The following is a 24568-nucleotide window of genomic DNA, read 5'->3' on the forward strand; positions in this document are numbered from 1 at the left end:
CCCGCACCATCCCAGACTCTGTTGTGTGTTTCACTTGTGTGATCCCTTCCCTCCATGCAGTGGAACAACACTTCTACTGTTGTCAGGGATCTTCACAGTCACAGCAGAGCTTGGTATGAGATGGGATTTGACCCGTAACTGATATTAAGAAAATGGCTTCACCTTTTGAGGACCCATTTTGTAATTTATATACCACCATATTATTGGATCCATTTATGAATCACTGATGTCTTTGAGCGGACTACTAGGGTGGTTGTGGATTTTTTCTGACTTGAAGAGACTAAGGTCCTTAGCTGTTTGCTATTATGTGGCAAACAAACAGTAGCTCTGATATGCCTCTTCAACACACAAATAGCTGAAGCCATTTGAGAGAAAACACACAAGCCAAGCACTTTATTCAGAAGTACTCAGTAGTCTTCAAAGTTTCACTATAATGCAGTGATGCTGGCCTAACTGCAGGGCTAGAGTTTAGAGCTTCTTTAACCTCCTCTTGCAATGAGAGAAAATACAGAGGGCCACAGAGCTTGCTTCAGGGAATGCCCCCTCCATTTTGAGACCCTAATTCTGCCTAGAAGTTTCAGAATGTCTTTGTTTTGGTTACAAAAACAAATACACTCAAAGGGTTTGCTTTCCGGAGATGCTAAGCAGCCACATCTCCCCTTCACTCCCATTGAAGCATCGGGTGCTCAGCATTTCTGACAATCAGACCCAAGAGCTTTACTGATAGACATAAAACAATCCATTTGGGGTTTTTCTGTTCAGAAGGAAAATAAACCGGCAATAAAATTAGCTCAGAAGTAAACTTGCAGGAAGGCCATCTATTTTACTCTTCATCATGAATATTAGGCAAAATGACAGTCCATTCAAAAACTGTGCAAATGAGTATGCAACTAGTAGTAGCAATTCCTGTAACAGACTCACAGTTAATGTCACTGCCATTTATACCTTTCACACAATCCAAATTATTGAGTAGGAGGTGAAGCATACTGGCATCCAAAAGCATTTTGATTTCCTGAGCTTTCTGACACTCCTATCCTGCAGCACCGCAGGAATCACAGGGAGCTTACATTCTTCTGTCCAGGAAACCATACTGCTACTGTGCCTTCTATGAAGACTACTTTGCAACATGGAACATAACATATTCAAAGTAACAATGGGAGACTTTATTTTTCAGCTCTCTCCTTCAACTGCATGTGCAATACGTAGGGGTATATCCAACTTGTACACACAATGACCCACTCCTCTTGCACTTAGGGCTCACTTGTGCATAACTGTATGAGGGAAGCACAGAAGAGGGAAGGGAATTGGGAGTGTTCCCCAAATTGCCCCCTCCCCTTGTTTCCCTGGGCAGGAATTGGCCACAGTCTCCTTTGAAAGAGTAGTGCTGCTATAAGTACTTGAAAGGGGTGGAGCAGTAGTGGGATCAGAGCTCTATTGAACCCACCAGCAGAGCTGCACCTTATTAATGAAGTGGCAGAGTTGCTGTTCCAGAGTTGCACTTGGTGTGATACTGCATGAGAAATTCCAGTTGATTCAATCCAAATTTCCCCAGGGGCTTGTGAGGAGGTGTTAATCTCACACCAGCCCAGCTGGGGTGAAGGTGGTGTAGAAGGGGTCAATTAACCCTACAGGCTGCAGCTGCGGGGGAGTCAGGCTTGGCTGATAAGCACTAATTGAAGATGAAGCCCAGCTGGTGAGAAGCAAGCTGGGCTTCTATAAAGCCATGAGATTGACTGTAGAAGGTAGTTGCAAAGAGAGGATCTAGTTGTTCTCTGGGCACAGGGAGGTGGGTAGGAAGGAAGGAAGGAAGGAAGGAAGGAAGGAATCAATCAATCAATCAATCCACCCACCCACCCACCCACCCACGAGGGAGCAAAAGCCATAGGATCCTGTCTGTGGCAGAAGAGGTTTACCCAGAGATGTTGTGGGAATGAAAGCCCATGGAAGGTAAACATACCTAGCTATCACCTCTTCTGTCAGCATAGGTAATGTCTGCACTGGAGCAGTGCCACTATAGCATTTTAAGTGTAGACATACCCTAGGTGTAGAGCTGTTGAGTAGCTATGTTTATACTCTGACAAGCATAATGCAACAAAGCTATTTCTTATGGCTTTAAATACAGGGGTGTCTATTGTGTATCCTAGACCTCTCTGACTAGGAACTAACTTTCTCCTGTATGCTGCATCACCTCAATTACCCACATAAAGTAACACCTAGTTCAATATTGATTAGTACATTGCACATCTAGGGCCAATTGCTATCCAGCTTCTTTAGTTGCCCTATTTCCTGGCACATCCACTTGCCTATGAAAACCCCCCACATCTTCATGCACAAGCTGAGTGTGTGTTTATGCAAATACAACATCTGTATTGGCAGACTGTCTGTGGGCAGGCCAGACTGGGGTGGGGGGGGGTGTACACCATGGCTCATGCTGAAAGGATTGCAGAAGAGATGTATTGTAATCAGAGCCCTGTTGGGGTTTGCTCACCTAGGGCACCCCCTTGGGACTAGGTCTGGGGATCAGCTCTCATGCTGTATAGCGCCCCCTTCTGTTGCTCTCCAGGGCTCAGGATACTCTCTATGATTCAGCCCTCTGGCTAGGCCACTATATAGTTGCCCCCTCCATTCTGCTTCTGGGGTATCACAGTCTCTCTGGACCGGCTATCTACCTCGTATCTCTAACAATCCTATGCCACTCCCAGCTGCTACTCCAGGTTCTAGCCCAGGGACCTTACAATCAGCAGACAAGGTCTACACAGTCTCAACTTTTGCTGCTCTTTCTGTAGGAAGCACTGTCTACATCAAGGGTCAGCTCAGCATAAGTATTTCTCTTAGGGACATAAGTTCATAGTGTAGACCAGCCCTTAGAGATGCTCAGGGTGTTGAAAGATTTTGATTCTGGACATAGGCACCATGTTCACTGTCAATATTCTCTTGACCAATGAAATACTAGAAACTAGTTGGTTTGGCTGATTCACTGAGCGTCTCAGGTACAGTTAATAGATGTGACCTAACTTCCAGGGAAAACAGTTAGTAAACATAAAATCCAACCTTTAGCAAACCTGAGTAGAGTGTAGAATGCAACTCCCAGATGCTGTAGAACTACAGGGGACTCAACCTCTTGTAATTCATAAACCTTGTAGACAACCATTCCCTCCTTTTCAACCCAAAAATGAACACACCTTTGTTGAAGGAAAAGACTGGAAGCTTATTTACTTGCTGTCAAAGATGGTGACCGATCAGCAATTGCAGTTTCTTTAAAGTCACTCTACTCAGAAACAATTTTTTTCTCTCAACAATACATGGGTGATTCAAGAGGATCATGTAACACCTCTAAGGTGTTCTCACTACTCTGCCACGGATGCCACCATATCTGAGCTAAGATCAGGAAGCTTATTCCCAGGGAAACATGACTCCATTCATTTTCTAAATCTATTCATTACCCAGTAGTGTGATCACTTTCCTGGCACCTCTGTCACTATTTCCGCCAGACTACTCCAGATTCTCTGGCTACCTCCCTGAAATATACCCAATAAATGTTGATCTCCGTGAGTGTGGCAAACTGACACAACAACATTTATTTGAGTATAATGCAATCTTGAGTTTCTGAAATGTACTTGGAAAAGTGATCCATATACTATACTGCATAATTTATTAGCACACATTTATGCACACTGACAATTCAAAGTCTGAAGATGAAAATCAACTTGCATAAACCAGCTAAAAACAGAAACCTGAGTAAATATGTCATCATATATGATTTTGACTGGAGTTGTGCAAGAGTTTGACTTTGAATGCAGCATAAATTGTTTTCTAGTGCTGTATGATCAACCCATCCTCCCCCTCCACAAATTTGGCTTTATTTGAAATTTCATCACAATGGCTATTTTTACCATAAGCATATGAAAATGTAACTGTGTACATTACTTTTTCCATTATGAAAGGCATCTTTGCTCTAAAACAGAAGCCCATTTTCACTCAGATAGTGGTCTCTGTGTGTATACAAAAATTGCAAAACTAGGCTCCTTTTTGAGGAGTTCTTGATATGGTGCCCAGAGTGTGCTAAGGGTTCTATAGACAGATCTAACAAGTCCCTGTCCCAAAGACCTTGTACATTCTACCTTAATTACATCACATACAGACAATAGAGAGAGGGAGGGATTCAATACAAGACTGAGGCTTTTTCTTCCTATATGTTTTCCAGCCTTTTCCATTTGACCCTTTTTGGATCTGTTTCTTGTCATTTGCTCTGTCTTCAGATGTTGTCTCATGTCTCCTTTGATATCTCCTAAACCTTTTCCTTTTGGTGAAGAGTCAGAAAACTCATTGTAGGGTTTCCTGGTTTAGTTCCACAAGAAGGAGCATGTAGCCCATGGTCTTCTTAATCTCACTACTTTATTCAAATAAACCAATAACCCTAATGACATATGGAAGCTTCTGTTTGAATATGGACTACACCTCATGTGAACTAAATGTCTCACCCAACAAAACCCACAGTACCCCAAATGTTTCCTTTAACCTTTCATTCCAGTGTGCCACCAATCAAAGAACTGCAGCACTCCCATTTGCCCAGCAGCCCTTCCTGTCAGAGAGCCAACTCTACTGAATTTGCACTGAAGGTTTTCCCCACAGGCCACCTCTCCTCCTCTTGTCACAGGACTGCCTTTGAACCCTTTTGACCACCCTCTGCCATCCGAGCAGGGAGAACGAAATAGTCGTTCCTCCCACCAACCAGATAAGACAACTGCACTTGTATATCGTCTTCATCCTGCCTGGGTCCCCATGCTTACCACATTCTCCTGTTCCCCTCACACCTAACCTCCTCTGTCCACTTCCCTCATTCCACCTCCCATTGCTTCTCTTCCCTCCCACCTTTACCCCTGCCTCAGCAAAGCATGTTCCTCAGCTGACACACTATGCACCCAGTCCCCGTCACTAGCCAGCCATCTTCCACTGATTTCCATCCTACTGTCCCCACTCCTGAATTTTCAAAAAGTTACAAATGAAGGGATTAACTGTTTCTCTTCATAATAAGCTTTTTCCTACACTGTGTGGCTTGAATCTGTCTCAACACCTTCTAAGTCACTAATAAAAGCAGTGTGTGGGATGGGGCAGTCTGCCCCCTTAAAGGTAGTAGAGCCTAGTGGTCAGCTCACGCTATGATTTAACATTGCTCTTTCAGATTTTGAAAGGTATGATATATGTACATTCAAGGATGTAGGGGATAAGGACAGAGAGGAAGCAACTCTGGGAATAAGCAGTGCTTGGGTGGAAATCTCATCACTGTGCCTTTAAGGGCCCAGGGCCAGGAGCCTTGCTGAGAGGGGGAGGCAGACTCCCCTCTCACTAAACCAACTGAGAATATGCTGGTCCCCTTCACCCAGCTCAAATGTTGCCTCCTCTCTCATAGCAGATAGACACCAGTAGGAGAGGTCTGTGTCAGTCAGTCAAACAAACCTTCTGAACCTGAGGACTAACAGAAGGGAAGAGTCACCTAACAATAAGCTGGCTAAGGCCCTACTGGTGACTAAATTACAATCCTGCTCCAAGAAGGAGAGCTGGGGACTTCTGGGTTAAGGAGAGAGTTAATGACTGCCTGAATTACCCAGCTCTCTGAGGAGGGCTGGGGTTGCTGCCTTAAGGAGAGACAGTGACTGTTTAACTGAAGTATACCCTCTTCCAGGAAGAGAGCTGGGAATTCCTGTTTTGAAGGAGAGAGAGCTGACTGCAACTCTTACATGGACCCAGAGTGGGGCAACTAACACAGTGAGTTACACTTGGTAAAAAGACTTTAAAGAAAAAAATCCTAGACCCCCACACGGGGGGGGGTGTTTACATGTCTTAAACCAATTTAGTCTGGGTAACTGAGTGAAAGAACATGAAGGGGCCAGGTGTGCAATGATACTACAGGGCTATGCTGGAGGCCTGCACCCCAGGATAAAGTTTATACAGATAGTCTTATGTGCATATATCATATAAAACAACATTGTCACCGAGTTAAGTTGATGCTGTACGTTTTGAACAGTTAATGATAAATACAGTCACAGGTGTCTTGAGCAGCCTATTGATGGTGATATGTCTTTCCAATACCTAAGCCAGTGAAACCCTCAGCTGTAAACTACTTGGCTTTCTAGGTCATACACTTTCTCTTGTAAACACTACTACCCTTCCTAGTAAGAGCTTCATACTACTTCCTGTGAAGCCAATGGGACATCTAACTTTAACTTCACCTAAGCAGACCTTAGGATAGGATCCCACAAGGTGGTAGCATCTGCAACTTCCATTGAGACCAATGAGAGACGAGGATGGTCAGCACTTTCTAGGATTGGGTTCTTGTTCACCAACTGTCTCTCAACAAGAAATGTGTAGTGTAGGCTCAAAAAACATAGTATATGGAGTATATGGGAATTGCAATCCACAGGGGGTTATAGAATTAAATAAAACCTGGTTTATATGGCTTCATCCATTAACCTCATAACTGTGCTACAGCCTTATAACTACTAAATAAGAAACTGGCAGCTATGAAGACTTAAGGACTCAAGCAGAAGCAGCAGTGCAAGCTCCCTCTCTCCCCAAACCAACTGCTGTGCACCAACCCTAATTTGGAAAGACTTCTTCTATGGGCTGCTTCAGCTTCTGTGTCAACTCTGTCCTTGGATTTACTGCTGAGATAGCCAAAAGAGGAATCACAGATGAGCAATACATAGTACTGGTGTTGGCTGTCTTAGCTTTAGTGAGGTGTACACTGATAAGCTGGGAGCTACAAAAACCCCACCAACTTCTGGTCGCTGCTAACCTTTGACACAATCAAACTAGCAATCTAGATATGAATGTCTCCATGTCCCTTTACTAGTTCCCATAACCATTCGCTTTGTCTTCCCTACATTCCTATGCCTTCCTTCAGAGGGCTGCAGCAGATTGCAGAATTACCTCTAGAGTCTTGAATTCAAATGGTGTTTTCATATCATCCACATAATGGAAAAATCTCATCTTAAATAAGGCCAGCACTAGAATATTAGGTTTCTGGGACATAAGGTGTGAGGTGCATTAGCAAAGCACATAATAGGATTTGTATAACATTTTAAAAACTATACTTTCTTCCCTAGCCACTAGTATTAGTGTCTCCCTCCAGGAGAATCAAGTTGATATGCAAACTTTAGAATGAAAAAGATGTTCTTTATGATTGGTAATTAGCAATATTGTTCATGATTAACAACTTGGTTGGACTTGTTTACATTATTTAACCCCAGGACCGGAAGACTTAAGAGGGATGAACTGCTCCCTCTGTTACTGAGAAGGGGAAAAGCCAACTGTTACAATGTTGTTTACCCTTAATTCCACCTACTAAGTTTTGCTGCTTTGGTTGGGATTTATTTACTCATGTGAACAAATCCCGACTAAAGCAACAAAACTCAGTAGGTAGAATTAAGGGTAAACATGAGACTTATTATTACTAGCCTAGTGGATAGGGAGGAAGCTGTAGATGTGAGATCTTGATTTTTAGTAAGGCTTTTAACATAATCCCACATGACATTCTTGTAGGCAAATTAGGGAAATGTGGTGTAGATTAAACTTCTATGAGGGGGGGTGCATAATTGGTTGAAAGACCATATTAAAAGTAGTTATCAATGGTTCGCTGTCAAACTGGAAGGATGTATCTGGTGGGATCTTGCAGAGATATGTCCTGTATCTGGTACTCATCAATATTTTCACTGATGACTTGGCTAATGCAGTGGAGAGTCCACTTATAAAATTTGAGGATGACTACTGAGCGTATGTACTGAACTTGCAAAATGATACTCTATTGCTTAGCACAGATCCGTAACACTTTCTTACTGCTCAGCAGTAAACAGGCCATTCCGTAAATACATACAGGCTGTCTAAAAATACAACTGGCAATCTTTTTGAGTTTAAAGGAGGGGATTTCCTTGCTTCTGGCAGAGATCATCCCCATTTCTGTTTACTGCTGATCCCTTGTTCAAACATACTTGTGAACAGCACATTTATCTTTGATGCACCCGATTACACAAAGTGGAAGATAAGCTTTTCTATAGGCACAGTTCCTCAATCGTTCATTTAAGAGAATTCAACTGTAAGTCCCAAACCACATCTCTGCATTTCAATATGCTTTCCTTCCTCATACGCCTCGACTACGCTAGCCACATTTGGACTTCAGTAGCACATTATGAAATAAACATATTATGAAACTGAGCAACGTTACTGGTATCAGTTTTTTCCAGGCTGGCTCATTTTCTGTTGCTGTTAACAGTCCTACGGGGTGTGTGCACAATCTGTCAGTGGAGAAGATAAGAACTAGGTCTGGACTTGCAAAGGGAGGGATTGGTGAAATGGTCTGTTCCAACCAGATAATAAACTCAGTTTATTCCAAGCCTTAAATTTGTTCCTAAACTATTAGAATTTTTTGACTATCTATAATAAATCCATCCATGTCTTATGGCAGAACCAAAGTAGGACCTAGGGGAAAATGCAAAACTAAACTGTTATGAACCTAGTGACCTAACATGGAGTTAGACAAGAGGACAGATGTTACAGCATTTAGAAAATCACAAGAAGATAAGTATTGTTAGCTAGTATGACAATGAAACCTGTTTTTACTACCTTTCAGTTTAAGTGTATATTCAGTGGCTGCACTGAAGTAACCTCTTGCAGTATTTTTATGGCCAAATCCTATACATGGATGTGCCCATATAGCTTCTGTTTAATTCGTTAGATAAAACCCTCCACGTCATATTATGATAAGACTCTCATTAAAATCCATGAGATCAATATGCACATCTGAGGACACAGGGCACAATCCTTGGCCCCAGTTCTGTCTGCTTTGCACTGCTGAGGCTGTGAGGACAGCTTCCCAGCTGCTTGTAAAGGAGCAGCCAAGGATTCCCTCTGACACAAGGGAATTCTCTGGAGGGCAAAGGCAGCATAGTTGGTTCAATGCCCCAGCCCATCCTATCCACACAGGGCTATGTTAGGGGCAGAGAAAATGTGCCATGAGCAGGTGGGACTGGGGCAAAGTGCACATGACTCCATCAGATTATTAGCTGCTCTAAATTGCACCAAGAGCTGTTTCAGTTCCTGGTTAGCTCAGGATCAGAACAGTGGAAAGGTGGCATAGAACTCACTGCACGAAGTGGAATCTCAGTGAAGTTGAGGATTGAGCCCACAGTTTGTCCTTCAGAGTTTTGAGTGTGTCACTTCCCTAAGGCAAGGAGGTTTCTGAGCTGAGGCTGCAAAGGGCCTGCAATGAAGGGTTAAATTTATAAATGTGTTCAGCTTTTTAAAAAAAAAACGATATTGGAATATTATCCTGCAATCTAGTGTTTAGTGTGTGGTATTTATACATCATCCTGTTCATTCCATCCGTATTTCACAGAGAGATTTTAGTGAATGATATAGACTAAAGGGAGACAACTGAAAATTCCATCACAAAGACTGTAGCATGCTAATAAACCCTTTCACACTAACCTTTCTCACGTTATAAAAGTCTCGATGGGGATTACTCTTCAGTTCTTTAAATTCAGACATTTCATTTAGCATCTCATGTAAACTGAATTTAGATTCTAAAAAGTTAAGCCGTCTGTGGCAATATGTTTTTCTGCAAAAGAGAGACGATGTTTTAATTATGATCAGACTACTCAGACTTTAAGTTTTAAGAGTGTAAATTACTTTGAGTGAAACAGCCATTAGATTTATCCATATTTTAATAAGTCCCAGACATGTGATTGATCAGATCTATGGATGAAAATGGCTAGATATCATTATATCAGTGCCACAAGTACTCGTTCTTTTTGCTGATATAGATTAACACAGCTACCACTCTGAAGCTTGATTTTTGTGGTTACCAATTAGGCCCTAAATTTGATACCAATTTGATTTGATACCAAATATGAAGCCAGTTAATAAAATGCTAACAGAATGTGCTGGGAAGTTGTTTTTTTTAATAGCATAGAACTACAAGGACACTGAAGGAATGTATCTGGCCATGATTTACCCCCTTTTTGCATGCTATTTTTAACTTGTAATATTTTATCTCATCACTGTACCTCTGTGGAATTTCTAGTTCTTTCAGTCTGGTACATGATTGGGTGGGGGAGGGAAGATACGAAAAAGTAAAATGTATTAACTAACAAATGTTACCACTCAGATGCTAAAGATCACCATCACACAAACAAACCACCTCCTTACACAATGGAAGCAACCTGCAAACAAAACTATTACAACATGGAAACGTAGGTTATTTTCAACCAGAACAGTTATACCTCAGGATATGATCTACTGTGAATGTGATTTAAGTTTTGGGTGCCTTTATTGGTGGTGTATGTATTTACCAGTATTTTATCACTGTCTTTTGCTTCTTTTTGAGTCTTATTCTTCTGTTTTTCACTCTCTCAAATTGCTTCACTTTCACCATCTCTGCTCCACTTTTTTTCTGTTCTATGTTTACCCTGATTTTTTATCTCTCTCTGAGGTCAGGGTACTGGGGCTTTGACCTCGCAGCTAAAGAGCACTTTAGTCCTATCCCTTTCAGGGCATTGAACCTTTCAGTAGGACCCTGCTTCCAGTCTGGGCTTCCACAGATTCCCTTCCCAGGATCTGCTCATCCCTTCCTGGAGAGCTGATCCAGCAGGCAAGCAAATACCATCTCAGGACCACCCAGGCTTCTCTCCCACCAAAAGAACTAGAGCTCTGGTCTTCTCCCTTGGCAGGTTTGAAGTGAGCTAGGGCCTCTCCTCTTATCTGCCCTCTCCAAAGCTCACGTTGCTGCAAGTGTAGCAGAGCAGGGTCAACTGGGTCCACAAGCTTTTCCTAAACCCTTCCTATCAGGCAGGGCCGGCTCCAGGCACCAGCCCAGCAAGCAGGTGCTTGGGGCGGCCATGGGGAAGGGGTGGCTCGTCCGGCTCTTCTGCGGCAATTCGGTAGCTAGTCCCTTGGTCCCTCTCAGAGGGAAGGACTGGCCGCCGAAGACTGAGGCGGCAGCGGTAGAGCTCTCGCAGATCGTGACTGGGGCTGCTTTTTTTTTTTGGTGTTGCTTAGGGTGGCAAAAACCCTGGAGCCAGCCCTGCTACCAGGGAGGAGCCTGTCAGCCTCCTTAACCCCCTCACTGTCAGGGGGGCCCTCTCTGCTCCATGACACCTTCTCTTTTGCTAGTCTTCTCAGTCTTTCCTCAATGGAACACAAATCGAATAGTGTTGTAGTCAGTGAATCCATAATGTCTGAGTGAATTTGACATTAAGCAGAACAAGTTTGCCCAGTGTCAGGGGCCTGGGATTGTCGGGAATGTAGGTGAGGAGATTTAAGGTGGCAAGGGTTAAAGGCCAGCACTCAGCCAACTGGAGCTTGTCATCCTGCCAGCAGCCCAACCTGGAATGGAGAGAAGTGCCAGCAAGGCAGGTGCCTACAATGCAGAGATAGTTTGGTGTGGTTAGGCTAAGGGAAAGTTTATGCTGATTACTGTGAAGACTTTCTTGTGGTTGTGTTGTGTTCAGGTTGGGGTGGGAGCCAGTGTGGAAAAGCCTAGTCTGAAGAAGTGAAAAGGCTCTGGGGAGCTTGTTCCTGTTTTCATTCTGGTAAATGGGGGGTTTCAACATACTCTAAAATTTAGCCTGAAGAAAGGGTTTGGACTGTTTCTGTTTTTGGCTTGCTTAATGTGATATGTACCCTGCCAGAACAAAGGGTTCAGAACTGCTCTTATTTTAATTTTTTACTACTCCATGAAAATCTCTCTGAGAAGCTAGGCTAGCTTGTCACTAGTGAAGGATTTGGCTTCCCTTAAAGGGAGATGATCTAGGGCACGTGGTGGTTGTGAGGCAGGCAAATGGCTTGGTGGAAACCTAGACTACCGTTCTGTTTCAGGGTCCACATCTGAGACTCTGGGGAGCAGTATTCACTGTAGTGCCCCTCTTTTCCTGATATTGGGGCACTGTGAGGCTAATGTGAGCTCAAGTGCTGTTATCCTGCCTCCTGACTGAAGACTTAAGTACTGCATTTAATATTTTTTTTAACATCAAATGCACAAATCTTCATTATTCAACAAGAAAGCTGATATTCCAATTACACTGTAGTGGTGATATGCACAGTTCTGGTTCCCACATTTCTAAAGGTTCAGATCAGATTTGGCCTGAAACGTGTTTTATGTAAACTCATTCACCCCTCACTATGCCTAGCATCTAGAGCAGGGGTTGGCAACCTACAGCACACGTGCCACCTTTGGCACGCGAGCTGATTTTGCCTGGTACGCGGCTGCCAGCCAGAGTCCCGGTCGCCAGCCCTGCTCAGCTGAGTGAACGGAACCCCAGGCCGGCAGGAGGCTGAGCAGGGCCGGCGGCCAGGACCCCAGACCAATGGCAGGTGTGCCCCCCGGCTCTCCCTTCACCGCGCTCGGGTTCTGCAGCTCCCGGGAGTGTGAGCCGCTGGGGTGCGGGGCCCTGAGCCTGCTGTGGGAGGGGTGGCGGCGGCTCACACTCCCGGGAGCCACAGAGCCCAAGTGCGGTGAGGGAGGAGCCAGGGGGCACACGGGGACCACCGCTCCCATCTGCTGCAGGAGCCCCCCGTGGGGGGGCACCAGGCCACAGCCTGGCCCGGCGCGCACCCCCAGCTTCCCCCTCACTGTGCTTGGGTTCTGTGGCTCCCGGAAGTGAGAGCCACTGTCGCTGCTGCCCCTCCCGCAGCTCCCCCCCCCTCCTGCTGCCTCAGCACTCTGCAGGGGAGGGGCTGTGACTCCACGTGGAGCCAGCGTCTGACCAGCATGGGCCTGGTAAGAGAGTCCCGGGAGGCAGTCAGGGAGCAGAGGGAGGGTTGGATGGGTCGGGAGTTCTGGGGGTCCTGTCAGGGGGTGGGGAGTGGTTGGATGGGGCATGGGAGTCCCCGGGGGTCTGTCTGGGGGCAGGGGTGTGGAGAATGGTTGGAGCAGTCAGGGGACAGGTAGGGGGTAGGGTCCTAGGGGGACAGCTAGGGTGGGGGGGTCTCAGGAGGGGGTAGTCACGGGACAAGGAGCAAGGGAGGGTTGGGGGTTCTGACCAGGAAAGTCAGGGTGGGAAGTGGGAGGGAGTGGATGGGGGCATGGCTAGGGCACGGCTCTCCCCTTTTTTTTGATGGTTGAAATATGGTAACCCCAGGCGAGGGAAGAGCTGGGGGGCGCACAGGGGCTGGTGCCCACATACATCCACTGCAGGCTACAGAAGCCCCTGGGGGGGCGCCAGGCTGCAGCCTGAGCGGGGGGGGCGGGCGCGTAGCTGCTCCCTGCTAGCGGTGCCGCCACCTTTGCAGGGCCTTTGCACCCCCTTGCACTGTGCCGGCTCCTCCATGGCTGGGAGTCGATGCTGCCCCAAGCGGGACGGTCTGGCTCTCCGGTGCCTCCGGAAGGCGGCTCCTCCCTGCCAAGCTGCTGCTGCGGCCCAAGCCCAGCAAAGCCAGTGAGTGGACTCGGGGTGGGGGCCGGTGGGGTGGGGCGGGCTTGCGGGGGGGGGGGCTGTGCACCCTCCAGGGGAGTGCGGGGAGGGGGGAACCTGGTCTGGGGAGCAGCCCCTAGAAAGGCTGGCTCCTGGGATCTATAAAGGCTTGTTGGGATTTGCCCCTCAATGAACTGATGTGCGGGGGAGAGGGGTGCAAGGTGGAAGTTTCACCTAGGGCACAAAATATCCTTGCACGGGCCCTGCCCCAGGTTAAGAACCACTGCACTAAACAATAGTTTACAGACTTATAGCGGGAGACCTTCTAAAAACGTTAAAATGTATTACTAGCACACGAAACCTTAAATTAGAATGAATAAATGAAGACTCGGCACACCACTTCTGAAAGGTTGCCGACCCCTGATCTAGAGGCTAAAGACACCTTTAGAGGTATACTGCTTTCACTTCTTAAGTTTTTCTGTTCATTGTAAGGCATTTTTCACTGTATTTCCCACCCATGGATGGTAAGACACTCAACAGATGTAAAGCAAATGCTTTGAACATGAGCAGTCTCACAAGAAATTGCTGCTGATCTGTATTACCAGCTCTTTGGAAAAGCATGGTAATAAACATACATACGTTGGACCATCTGCAATCATAGCAAGAACATGGCTAAGGTCAATTGTGTAGGTCTCCAGATCAGGATATGGCAGACTCCGGGGCTCATTGAGTTTCATCATTTCTTTGTTGTCATAGACAAAGAGAATGCCACCTTGCATTTTGACAACATAATCCAAATTGCCTGGAGCATCGTCAAGGTTGTAAGGATTCTCTAGTTTTCCCGGGGGTGGATGGAAATCTGTGAAACAAGCTTGATGTCAGAATTATGTCAGAAATAACCCACTTTGAAAGGCAAAATAGTTACAGAAAGAAATTAATAGTTAGTTTTGGCTCTAAAAAGAGAGATTGATATCAAATCCATCTTTCATCTATTAAAAGCATGTTGGTAGGTACTCTAAAGGACCTATAGTCATAGCACAGTTGGCTTTATTCTGACCAGCTTCATTAAAATTAAATGCAGTTCTGATTTTATTTTTTTTAATAAGTAGGGCCTTACTAAATTCATGGTCCATTTTGGTAAATTTCAGTCTTAGGATTTTTAAAATTTGAAATTTCACAGTTTCAGATACTTAAATCTGAAATTTCATGGGGTTAGGTTTAGGGGTGGGGGGTCCACAAGACTATTGTGGAGTGGGGTCTTGCCTACATTACTTCTGCACTGCTGGTGGCATGGTATTGCCACCCTGACTTCTGTGCCACTGCTGGCACTGGTGCTGCTTTCAGAGCTGGGCAGCCACAGAGTGGCAGCTGTTGGCCGGGCTGCTCTGAGGGCAGCACCACTGCCAGCAGTGGCACAGAAGTCAGGGTGGCAATACCATACCATGCCACTTTGCCTCCAGCAACAGCACGGAAGTCAGTGTTGCCTTCACAGCTGGGCTCCCAGTCAGCAGCTGCAGGGCTTCCTGCAGCCAGGACAGGTTGCTGGAGGTGGGTCTGACCCAGCACCTGGAGCAGCTTGTGCTGGGGAAGAGGAAGTCACATCCCTCCCCTGCCCAGCCAGGACTAGCAGCTGTAGCCTGGCACATGGCATGAGCCCCTGGCTGGGGTGCCCCCAGCCCAGGACCTCCCTGGCTCTGGGCCCAGCGCTCAAGGTTAAAGAGGCCTTGGGTTGGCTGTCTGACCCTACCACGGCATTCTCCCCTCCCTCCCAACCACGACACCCTGGGCAGCCAGTCACCTATGCATAAGGCCAGCCGTACCCCCCAAAAGTGAAAGCCCCCCATGCCATGCCACCTTCACTTCTATCCTGCTGCTGGCAATGGCAATGCCTTCACAGCTGGGTGCCCATGAAGGCAGTGCAGAAGTACGGGTGGCAATACGTGAACCCCTTACAATAGCCAGATTTCATAGGAGACCAGATTTCACATTTTGTTTTTCATGGCTGTGAATTTGGTAGGACCCCATCTATCAGCTACTAAAGTTCATAATTCCAATACACTATTTTAAGTACTCTGATGCCATATAGAGATGGACTTCATATGTATGCATCACCACCACCATATTATAATTTGAGGTATACATATGTCTCAATATAATTTCAGAAACTTTAACCAAAAAAAAGATTGGGGATGAAAGTACAGTTGATCTTTGAGTACTGACTACCTCTCCATGACTACTAGTCCCCTTTCACCTTTCTGTTACAGTCGTTTTGGACATGTTTCACCACAAGTGAATCAGCAGTTCCAATACTGATACATCAGTCAGAAAGGAATAGGATACACTCTCCTCCCTTATCATGTCATGCAGTGAGATAAGTGAGTAGGTGCAGTAAACTTTCACCCTCTGATGAAAATGCTCCATACTTGGCAAAGGTAGGCAATAACCAAGACCCAAAGTCTATGATTCTATGTTTCTTAAACTTTACAGGATAGACCAAACCTCTTCTGCATATTCAAATAAAACAGCTTTTATTTTTATAAAACACTCCTTATTTTCATGCTTCTCTGCTTTTGACCAGAACCAGGAAATGCAGAAATCAAAGTGACAACAGTTTTCCCTGTAGTTATTCCAGTATAACTAGAATCAGGAATTACCAGAAATGTAGAGAGAAGACCTGTTTTAATGAGATTTTTAGTCTCATTTTACAATTCCGCAAGGTTTGAATAATTTGGATACAAGTCAGCTATGCAAACTTTTGGGTGCTTATCTAAATTGAACCTCCAAAGCCTTTGCCCATCACTAAGGCTGGGATTTAGTCATGGAGGTCACAGAAGTCACGGAATCCATGACTTCCAGTGGCCTCTGACTTCAACCTGCATTGGTCAGGAGCTGCAGGGTCCCCTGCCGCCCACTGGGGCAGGAAGCTGTGGGGTACCCGTGCAGCCTCTGGCACCCCAGCAGCGCCTGGACGCCGACGTGGGAACCGCCTGGCAGCTCTGGGCCCTGGGGTGGGTGTGTGGGGCAGGAACCCCTGAGCTCCCAGCTGCTGTGGCTGTGGGGTATGGTGGGGAACCCTGAGCTGGTAGCAGGGAACACCAAGAGCTGCAGGTGGCAGGGGTATCCTGCAGCCCCCAGCTGCTACAGGCAGCTCCTATCCCTGTAGCTGCCCCACTTGAAGGGATATTTTTAGTAAAAGTTAGGGACAAGTCAGGGCTTCTGTGAATTTTTCTGTTTTGCCCTGTTCATGACTTTTTTACTAAAAATATCCATGATAAAATCTTAGCCTTACCCATCACTAATTAGTGATTAGATCATACCCTCTCTTAGTGTGTAACTAGCATACAGTGTATTGCAACCTCAGCTATAGCTGACCTAAACCAATTAAACCATGCCTGTACTTAGTATTAAGTAGTCTGAATGATAAGATTGTGCATTCAGTCTTGGCTTAACAGACTAGGTAAGAAAGGGAAGTTACCACATCCTTGCCATTCCTTTTTGAAATTACAGCACCTGAAGATATGTGCTGTGAATTGATACCAGAAGTGTCTCAACAGTAAATAGGTATTCAAATTCACAACCACCTGGATACAACTTACTAAAATACTTTAAAGAGGCATTTACAACTTAAATCACAACCTTAAAATCATATTTTTACTTAATTACTAATACCTTAGAAATAACAATGTGAAACTTGTTTTCAAATAAGATTTTTCTTGCATCTAGACAGCCATGTCGTCTCACCAACTAGTCTAGAAATTCTCACAAATGTCATCTATCTTCTCTTGAATATTCAGTATATTTCTACTCTCACCAGAAAAGTTTCCTTTTAATATAAAATCTTCTACTTGAGGACATATAAACTTCCTCCTCCCTGCCACTATAGGGGACGACAACCATAATATCTCTTTCCAGCTGAGTTCATGGCTGAGGATGTGTCTAGGTCCAACAAAGACTAAGCCTCTCACACGTTTATGGCTATTTAACAATATACTCTCATATATCCAGGGATGTAAAATAAATGTGGTCCCTACAATCAGGTCCAAAGGACTGGCCTCCTTCACAACCTACACCTTTCTCCCTCATTATTGTGGTTAAAATGTTATTTACATTACTTTGTTTGCTGCAAATATTAATGTCAGAATTCCAGTGTGTCTTTAGGGGCATGCAGGGGTTGGTTGGTTTGGTTAGTTGGTTTTTAAACTAGAGTTTATTCCAGACCAAAATCCCACATTCAAACCTCCCTGAACTTCAGGAAAATTTAAATTCAGAATGAACTTTGAAGCTTGAGTCCCTATCTAGTGTTTGCTTATTCAGACTGGAAAATAGATTTCAGAATGTAGCCTTTTTATTCTAAATAGAAATAATCACAGAAACCAAATGATGATTTCTACAGTATAATAGTCTTTTTTTTTTTAAAGGGAAACCTATTGTACCTGGACATACTTCATCTTCCATCTTCCATTTTTCATCTTGCATACTGCATAAATACTGTGCTGTTGTTCTTGGAAAGCGATGGTAAGCAAGGCGACAATACTTCTCTCGAATTAGCAGAGCTTTCACCAGGCCCTTCGCAGCCTGTTCGTAATCATCAACTGTAACCTGAAAAGAGAAGCTGTATAAATACTGAGGGAAGAGAAACAGGAGCATCTATTAAAAGTCAGTTTGTCATTCATTTGAACCCAGTTGGGCAATAACAAGATTATTTCCAGAAGTGGAAGCCTTAATAGGATTTGGTCTAAGGCCTGGATCCACAAATTGACTTAGACATTGCAATGCTCAGCAGTATGGTGCCTACTTCTAGGTGTCTAGAAAATCACAGGAACACTGTGATACATAAAGCCAAGCTAGGTGCCTACGCTCCCCATACAATCATAGAATCATAGACTATCAGGGTTGGAAGGGACCTCAGGAGGTCATCTAGTCCAACTCCCTGCTCAAAGCAGGACCAATCCCCAACTAAATTATCCCAGCCAGGACTTTGTCAAGCCTGACCTTAAAAACGTCAATGAATGGGGAGAGATAGGAGCCTCAGAATGTGATTCACAAAAGACAGCACATCATGTGGGAAACTTCTAAGCTAGCCAATGGGAGATGCCTATGACAGAGGCGTGTCTTAAACCCTGCCACTCTGACGGAGATAGGCATCTAGCTCTGCTAGCAATCCATGAATAGGAACCTACCACCTGGAATCAGGTGGCTAAGTCATTTCCTGTGGCAATGAGTTAAGCACCTGCCCTCACTCTACACAAAATGGGGGGAGGAAGTTGTGCTGCTGCCAACCTACTAATTGTTAGTCTAGTGGTTAGAGCACTCATGTGGGATATGGGAGACACCCAGGTTCAATTCCCCCTTCTCTGGCAGAAATAGAGAGGATTTGAAAGTGGTGTCTCACCTCTCAGGAGAGTGCTCTAATCACTGGCCTATGGGATATTCTGATATGGCGCTTCCTAAATCTCTCCTCCTAAAACTCTTCCACTGTGTATAAATAAGGAGTGAGTGGAGCAGTGGGACTGGACCCTGGGTCTCCCACCTCTGCAGTGGATGCCTTAACCACTGAACTAGTCATTTTCTCTCTTGCCCAATGACACTAAGTATTTATGCACCATTTACCAAGGGACCCTAAAACTGGGACTTAGGCACCTATATCTGAAACTTAAGACCCAAAGGTCACAGAAGAAGTTGGTGAAAGAGCCAGAAGTTAAAACCAAGAGTTGAGTCCAAATCTAGTTGAGGCCTTAACCACAAGAGCATTCTTCCTCCCATCTCTGTATGCTAAAGCACATATTTAATGCCTTGTTGTATTTTACATCTTTTTTTCTTACCAATTACTATACACAGTCATAAATAACCTGGGGCAAATTCTGCCTCATCACACCTGTACAACCCCAGTGACTTCAGTGTGATATGTCAAAGTATAACAGGAGGGTCATAATAGGCAATCATTCCACACTGCACAAGTCCTCTCTCTTTCTTCTCTCCCCCTTTCCCACCTAGAATACTAAAAGAAAAAATTGACAGATTTCTTACCCCAGCACAGTAATCCCCACCAATTGTAACTCTCTGAAACTCTGGAACTGTAAATGGCACTTGGGGTGGCTGACCAACACCTGGAAGAACTGGAGTTGCAGGAGAGGGAAGCGAACTGACTGATGGTGCCTTCCACTCTTGGGTTGGCATTTGTAATGACAAGGACTGGGACCGAATCATCTTGAAACTTTTCTTCCTAGGAATTCATGGTATCAAAAGTTATATATCAGAAACCTGTCTATGTAGCAAAGAACTATTTCATTCTAGAAGGCTTTCTGTAATATGATAGATTTCAAATTATTCAAAAATTTGGGTTTATAAAAATGAGTTTTGAAATATTTAGTCCAGTGATATTTCTGACACTTGTAGCATGCTACATGCAATTTATGTACCACACACACACAAGCAGCCCTGATTATTTAGAAAATAGATAACAAAGTTGGTGTGCAGATTTTATTTTTTGTGGTGTTGCAGCATCACTTACATGTGAGAGACTGATGTCACTGTAATGGGCAGAAAATATGTTTACTACACCTGTGCTTAATATAACAGGAGTTGAGAAATTTCTGACTCTTAAAACATTATTGCACCAGAACTTAATAAAATGGCAGCTAGGAATGTGAGTGGGTGTGTACTGGGTAAGGTAAGTGGTTATATACCATCAAAAGCTATTACATAGGCTTCTGATTCTTGATGACAGCTGCAGATTTTAGAAACATATCAAGCTGACAGGTATGGTTTCATTTAAAAATACAGGTGTGTTTCTGGTGTATTGTAAGTAGCAAAGGCATGTTCTGTCCATATGAGGAAAATCGCTTCAGTTGATTGACTTCAACAGGATCATGCTTTAGTATTCAATGGGAATTTGGCCTTTTGCTTCACTGAGAGCAGGAATGGACTTGTATAACAAAATAAAATCCCTGTTTTAAATTGCCACTTTAGAATACCACATGAGGTTTCCCATACAAAGGTAAAGCCCAACTCATCAGGCAAACTGTTTGTTAATCCCTTGCTTAAGACAAGTTTAACTGACTGATGGCTATGCATAATGTCCTGATTAGCAATCAGTCTTGTAAAAGATATATTTGTATACCACTAAATTAAAACTCCCTTATAAAGCTTATTTGCAATTTATTTTTCTAAACATTTAAAATATACTTGAAATAATGAATTATCTGTGACTTGCATGCTGTAAACTTCTCCCACTTCATAATTTTACAGAAAAAGTGCCAAAACTTTAAAATGACCTTACAGGAAAACTTGAATAGTAATGCAAATACAGAGCCACCATTGCCTAGTAACAGTGACCAATGGTAAAACTTGACACCTACTTCAAGAACCTCTAAAGATTCCTTCTCCAATCCAGTGGATGTAAGAGCCCTTAAACAGAAGGAACACTGAAGTCTGGAGATTTGTATTGATTCTGTGACACTCTATTTACTCCCTCAAACTTGTGGTATAAATAATACACGAGCCAAATTCTACCTTCACTTACATAAGTGTAACCTCCATGCCCCGAAGTCAATACTGAAGCGCCTCTTAAAATTTCACTCAATACAAACTGAAGTCAGTGGGAGTTATACTCGTATAACTGAAGGCAGAACTGGGCCATAAGTGTTCTTCAATCACTGAGGGCAAGGGTGATTACTAGTTCCATCCCCACAAGTGAATAGCATAAATATAGTATCCCACTTACCAGGATAAGGCCTGTACTACTACTTAGACCCAAACACAGCTTGATTGAAGCTATTTTTATAAGGCATTTTCCCACATTAAATATGTTTTGTTTAAATATCCTGTTAGAATTTTTTCCACAAGAAAAAAAGTATCAAATGGTTGTTTGAATGCATGGAAAGGCAAGGTAGAGATTATTTTATTTTTATGACCATGTCAACTGCTGAAACCCACTAATTGAACTTTCATGATTCACCTCCAAAATCTCTCAGCAAATATCATGTTGATAGCAGAATTAAATCACTTTTCTACCTTGCTTCCCTGTTATATTATAATTAAAAAAGTCCATATTTAAGTAATTGATGTAATCTTTTGCTCAAAGAAAAATAGAATGAATGTGTATTTTTAGAACTTCATTTGTTTAGTAGATGGCAATTATTAGATCTCATATGACCTTTATCTCTGAGTTAAGGAGACCCTAATAATAACCCATTTGAGCCCATGACACTTCTCAGTTTCTCCTTCAGTGATAAAAATCAAGCATTTGCTGTCATCTATTTTTATAGAGAGCTAAAACAAAAACATTGAATGCTGACTTCTGTAAATGTTTAGATGTGTTAAAACTCACTGAGACTGAAAATCATGTGTTCAAAAAACAAACACAGCTTCCTTAATGTGTTGCTGATTTTATTTACACTGAAAGAATCTGTTTGTATTTGCCTCTCACCAGCTATGTTTTGTTGAACTTGTGTATTCCTATGGTATTACTGAGAGTACATGTCAGGGAATGACCTCACCAACTCAGGATCCTTCTATAACTCTGTTAGAGGACACTCCCCAGATCATCTGCAACAGGAGCCACAAAGGGGCTTTACAAAGGGTGTGAAAGCCACCTGTTCATGTGTGTATGTTCCCTGACCTTGAAATGGTCTCTCTGAACAATCCTGGGGCAGATTATTCCCATCCTTAATGCATCAGAACAAGCAGGTGCTAAGAACCTGTAATTTCCCACTAATTTATTTTAAAGAGTACTGCAGGTGAAGAGCACCTCTCAGGATCTGGTCCAATAGCAATATGTTTGTGGGGTGGTGATGTGCATTGTGTTCATCACATTCCGAATGTAAGCAAATTCGGAAACTTTGCAACATATGTTTGCCTTTTCAAGACACTGTGTTTGTTGCAAAGCAGCTGCCAGAGTTTGACCCTTTGTATATATCAAAGCATTCAGTATTACAACTTCCAGGAACACGTGCAATAAAGCAGCACATTCTAAATCATACAGCTTCTGTGTTCAAGTATCATGCCATTTGTGATGTATTCCTGTATGTAATTCTAAAACCCACTTTAAACATTTTTCCAGGAAAACAATGACTACTGAACAAACCTCTTAGCTGTCTCCACAGAATGCTGTTCTGCCAACTCCTTCTCCAGTTCCCTCTCTTTAGCCTCTTTCTGCCCAATAGGACAGTCTTCAGGCACAGTGAATAGTGACAAGGCATCTTTGCTATCTTCTTCTCGGAGAACTTTAGCAAATACCTTCTCTGCTAGAATCCGTACCTGCTCATCAACCTCAGAAATGTTCAGCTTTGGAAATTGCCTAGGCATTTCTGCTAATAAGAAAAAACAAGCCAGTTCACAGAATTGTAACTAAAACGTGAATAAACATTATTTTCATGGCATTTCTACTGAAACGAAAATAAGAGTTTTTAGAATGAGAGAAAGTGTGCATGCATACAATTTACTGCACACTAGCTATGAAGCACACTACAGGACACTAGCTTAACAGTAGTCAATAGTATATAAGGTAACAACCAATCTGTCATAAGAATCAAGGGAAACCTTTGAGTACATTTGTTTTGGAGCTCAGTTTAATTTGTGAATTAGGACTTTTTTTTTTTAAACTCAAAGGATAAATTTTGTTTCTTCCATCAGAAAGTAACACTTCTAAGGTACAAATTGATTTAGGCACAAAAACACCACTGCCTTAAGGCTGGTTGAAGAGAAGGAGACTGAATGAAAGCCCATTCTCTGTGCCAGATGATCATATGATACAGGGTAAGATGAGATTTCCATTGCTGAGTAATGCTGCTTGGGCTGAAGGATATTCTTGTATTTATCATCTTCTATGTGAAGATATAGAGATGGCAAATATTATTATTAATAAGGATGTTCACTTGCACTAATCTTTTAATGTGATTCACAACCTTGTGTCACGGTTCAGGGGAACTGCATCTGTATTTCCCCACAGTGGTTCAACAAGGGCACCCACTCTCAAGCTTCCAGACCTCTAGCCATTGCTTTTCTTGGGCTGATACCTGTGTCTCACTCCCTTCTGACCAGGGTATTTCCAGGCTGCACAGTTCCCTGACTCTACTGAGACAGGCTGCCAAGCACACCTGCTTGCTTTCATTTCAGAGACTGATAGCAGAAAGATTGTCAACAGGTATAAGTGACCACACTGTTCTTTTTATGCAAAGCTATTTTATTTTTAAGGTAGAAACACTACAAAGAAAACTTATTAAAGAGTAAAATAACCTACATGCATGCTAATAAGCGTCCCAGACATCAACCCAGTTCTGATATGGGCTCTGTCAGGAGCAGTCCTACCTCACCCTATGGGTTTTCTTGTCACTACAAATTCATCACAGCTTCAGTTCAGAAGAACAGCTTTATGGGGCCTCAGTAGGCCCCATCCTTCCCCCTTAAGAATTAGGGCCCTCCATGTGTAAGTCTCACACCTCCAGGGTGTGGTGCTCTGTCCCATCTTGTAGCACCGAGACCACGTAGCGAGATAAAATGAGTCTGCTCTACAGCCTTTGCCAACAGCCATGTGGCTTTTAGCTCATGCGGTGGAGTCTCATGCACTAAGCTCCAGAGGTCCCTGGTTCAATCCCACCCGTTGACAACCGGGGTCTGCTGGTGTTACACATGCACCAAGGGTCCTGTCTGGTTTTTGGTCAGGAAAAAGATACTGAGTCTGTTTAAAGCCCAGGCTATTTATCCAAAATACCCAGGAGAGTGGCTTCAGAACCTCGATAACAGAAGTAGTACATTAGCATCCCCTACCCTGCTAGAGAAGGTATATACAATGCCACGATAACACACATGCAATGGCAATATTTTATACAATGTACTCCAAAAGTGTTAACCCTAATTCAGTAAAGTTTAACCTTACTGATTTTAAGTTTCTGAATTCCATAAAGTTTGTTCAGTATATTAGAGTGTCAGTCTGTCACAATGTTTCCAAAATTCTCATATTATTGGGCATTCCCAAGACACATGTACATGTGAACCTGTTGAGACTTGGTGCTAGAAATTATACAAATGCCCTGCATTTCCACAAGCAGTGAGGTTTTGTAGTGTAATATATAGTCAATGAAGAAAGTTACAAGTATTCATTCTGAATAGAACATTAATAAAGTGGGAAGCCATACTAGCATGGGAAGTCACACTAGCAGAGT

General features: G+C 43.6%; 1 protein-coding gene and 1 long non-coding RNA gene across 8 annotated transcripts in view; one reads left to right on the plus strand and one right to left on the minus strand.

Moving 5' to 3' along the window:
* AMPD3 (adenosine monophosphate deaminase 3) overlaps positions 1-24568 on the minus strand; it is a 56131-nt gene that overhangs the window by 22625 nt on the left and 8938 nt on the right. For 4 of the 6 annotated variants that reach the window (XR_005597766.1, XM_039535727.1, XM_039535725.1 and 1 more), the window contains exons 2-6: positions 22492-22717; positions 19434-19629; positions 17840-18005; positions 14046-14265; positions 9484-9613 (exon numbers count right to left, since the gene is read on the minus strand). Coding sequence is in view for 5 of the 6 variants with exons in the window: in XM_039535725.1 (XP_039391659.1) it covers positions 9484-9613; positions 14046-14265; positions 17840-18005; positions 19434-19629; positions 22492-22717 (938 nt within the window). In the remaining variant the exon portion in view is untranslated. The remainder of the gene's footprint in view (positions 1-9483; positions 9614-14045; positions 14266-17839; positions 18006-19433; positions 19630-22491; positions 22718-24568) is intronic. The other 2 variants (XM_039535728.1, XM_039535726.1) reach the window with 1 other exon arrangement.
* On the plus strand, positions 1829-22604 carry LOC120403869. Of its 2 annotated transcripts, none has more exons than XR_005597767.1 (4): positions 1829-1947; positions 5684-5766; positions 17825-17921; positions 22468-22604. It is a non-coding gene; the product is annotated as an uncharacterized LOC120403869 (long non-coding RNA). The 2 variants fall into 2 exon arrangements; XR_005597768.1 differs by lacking the exon at positions 22468-22604 and adding an exon at positions 19401-19537.

The sequence above is a fragment of the Mauremys reevesii genome, linkage group 4 (assembly GCF_016161935.1).
Source record: "Mauremys reevesii isolate NIE-2019 linkage group 4, ASM1616193v1, whole genome shotgun sequence".
NCBI classification, from domain to species: domain Eukaryota; kingdom Metazoa; phylum Chordata; order Testudines; family Geoemydidae; genus Mauremys; species Mauremys reevesii.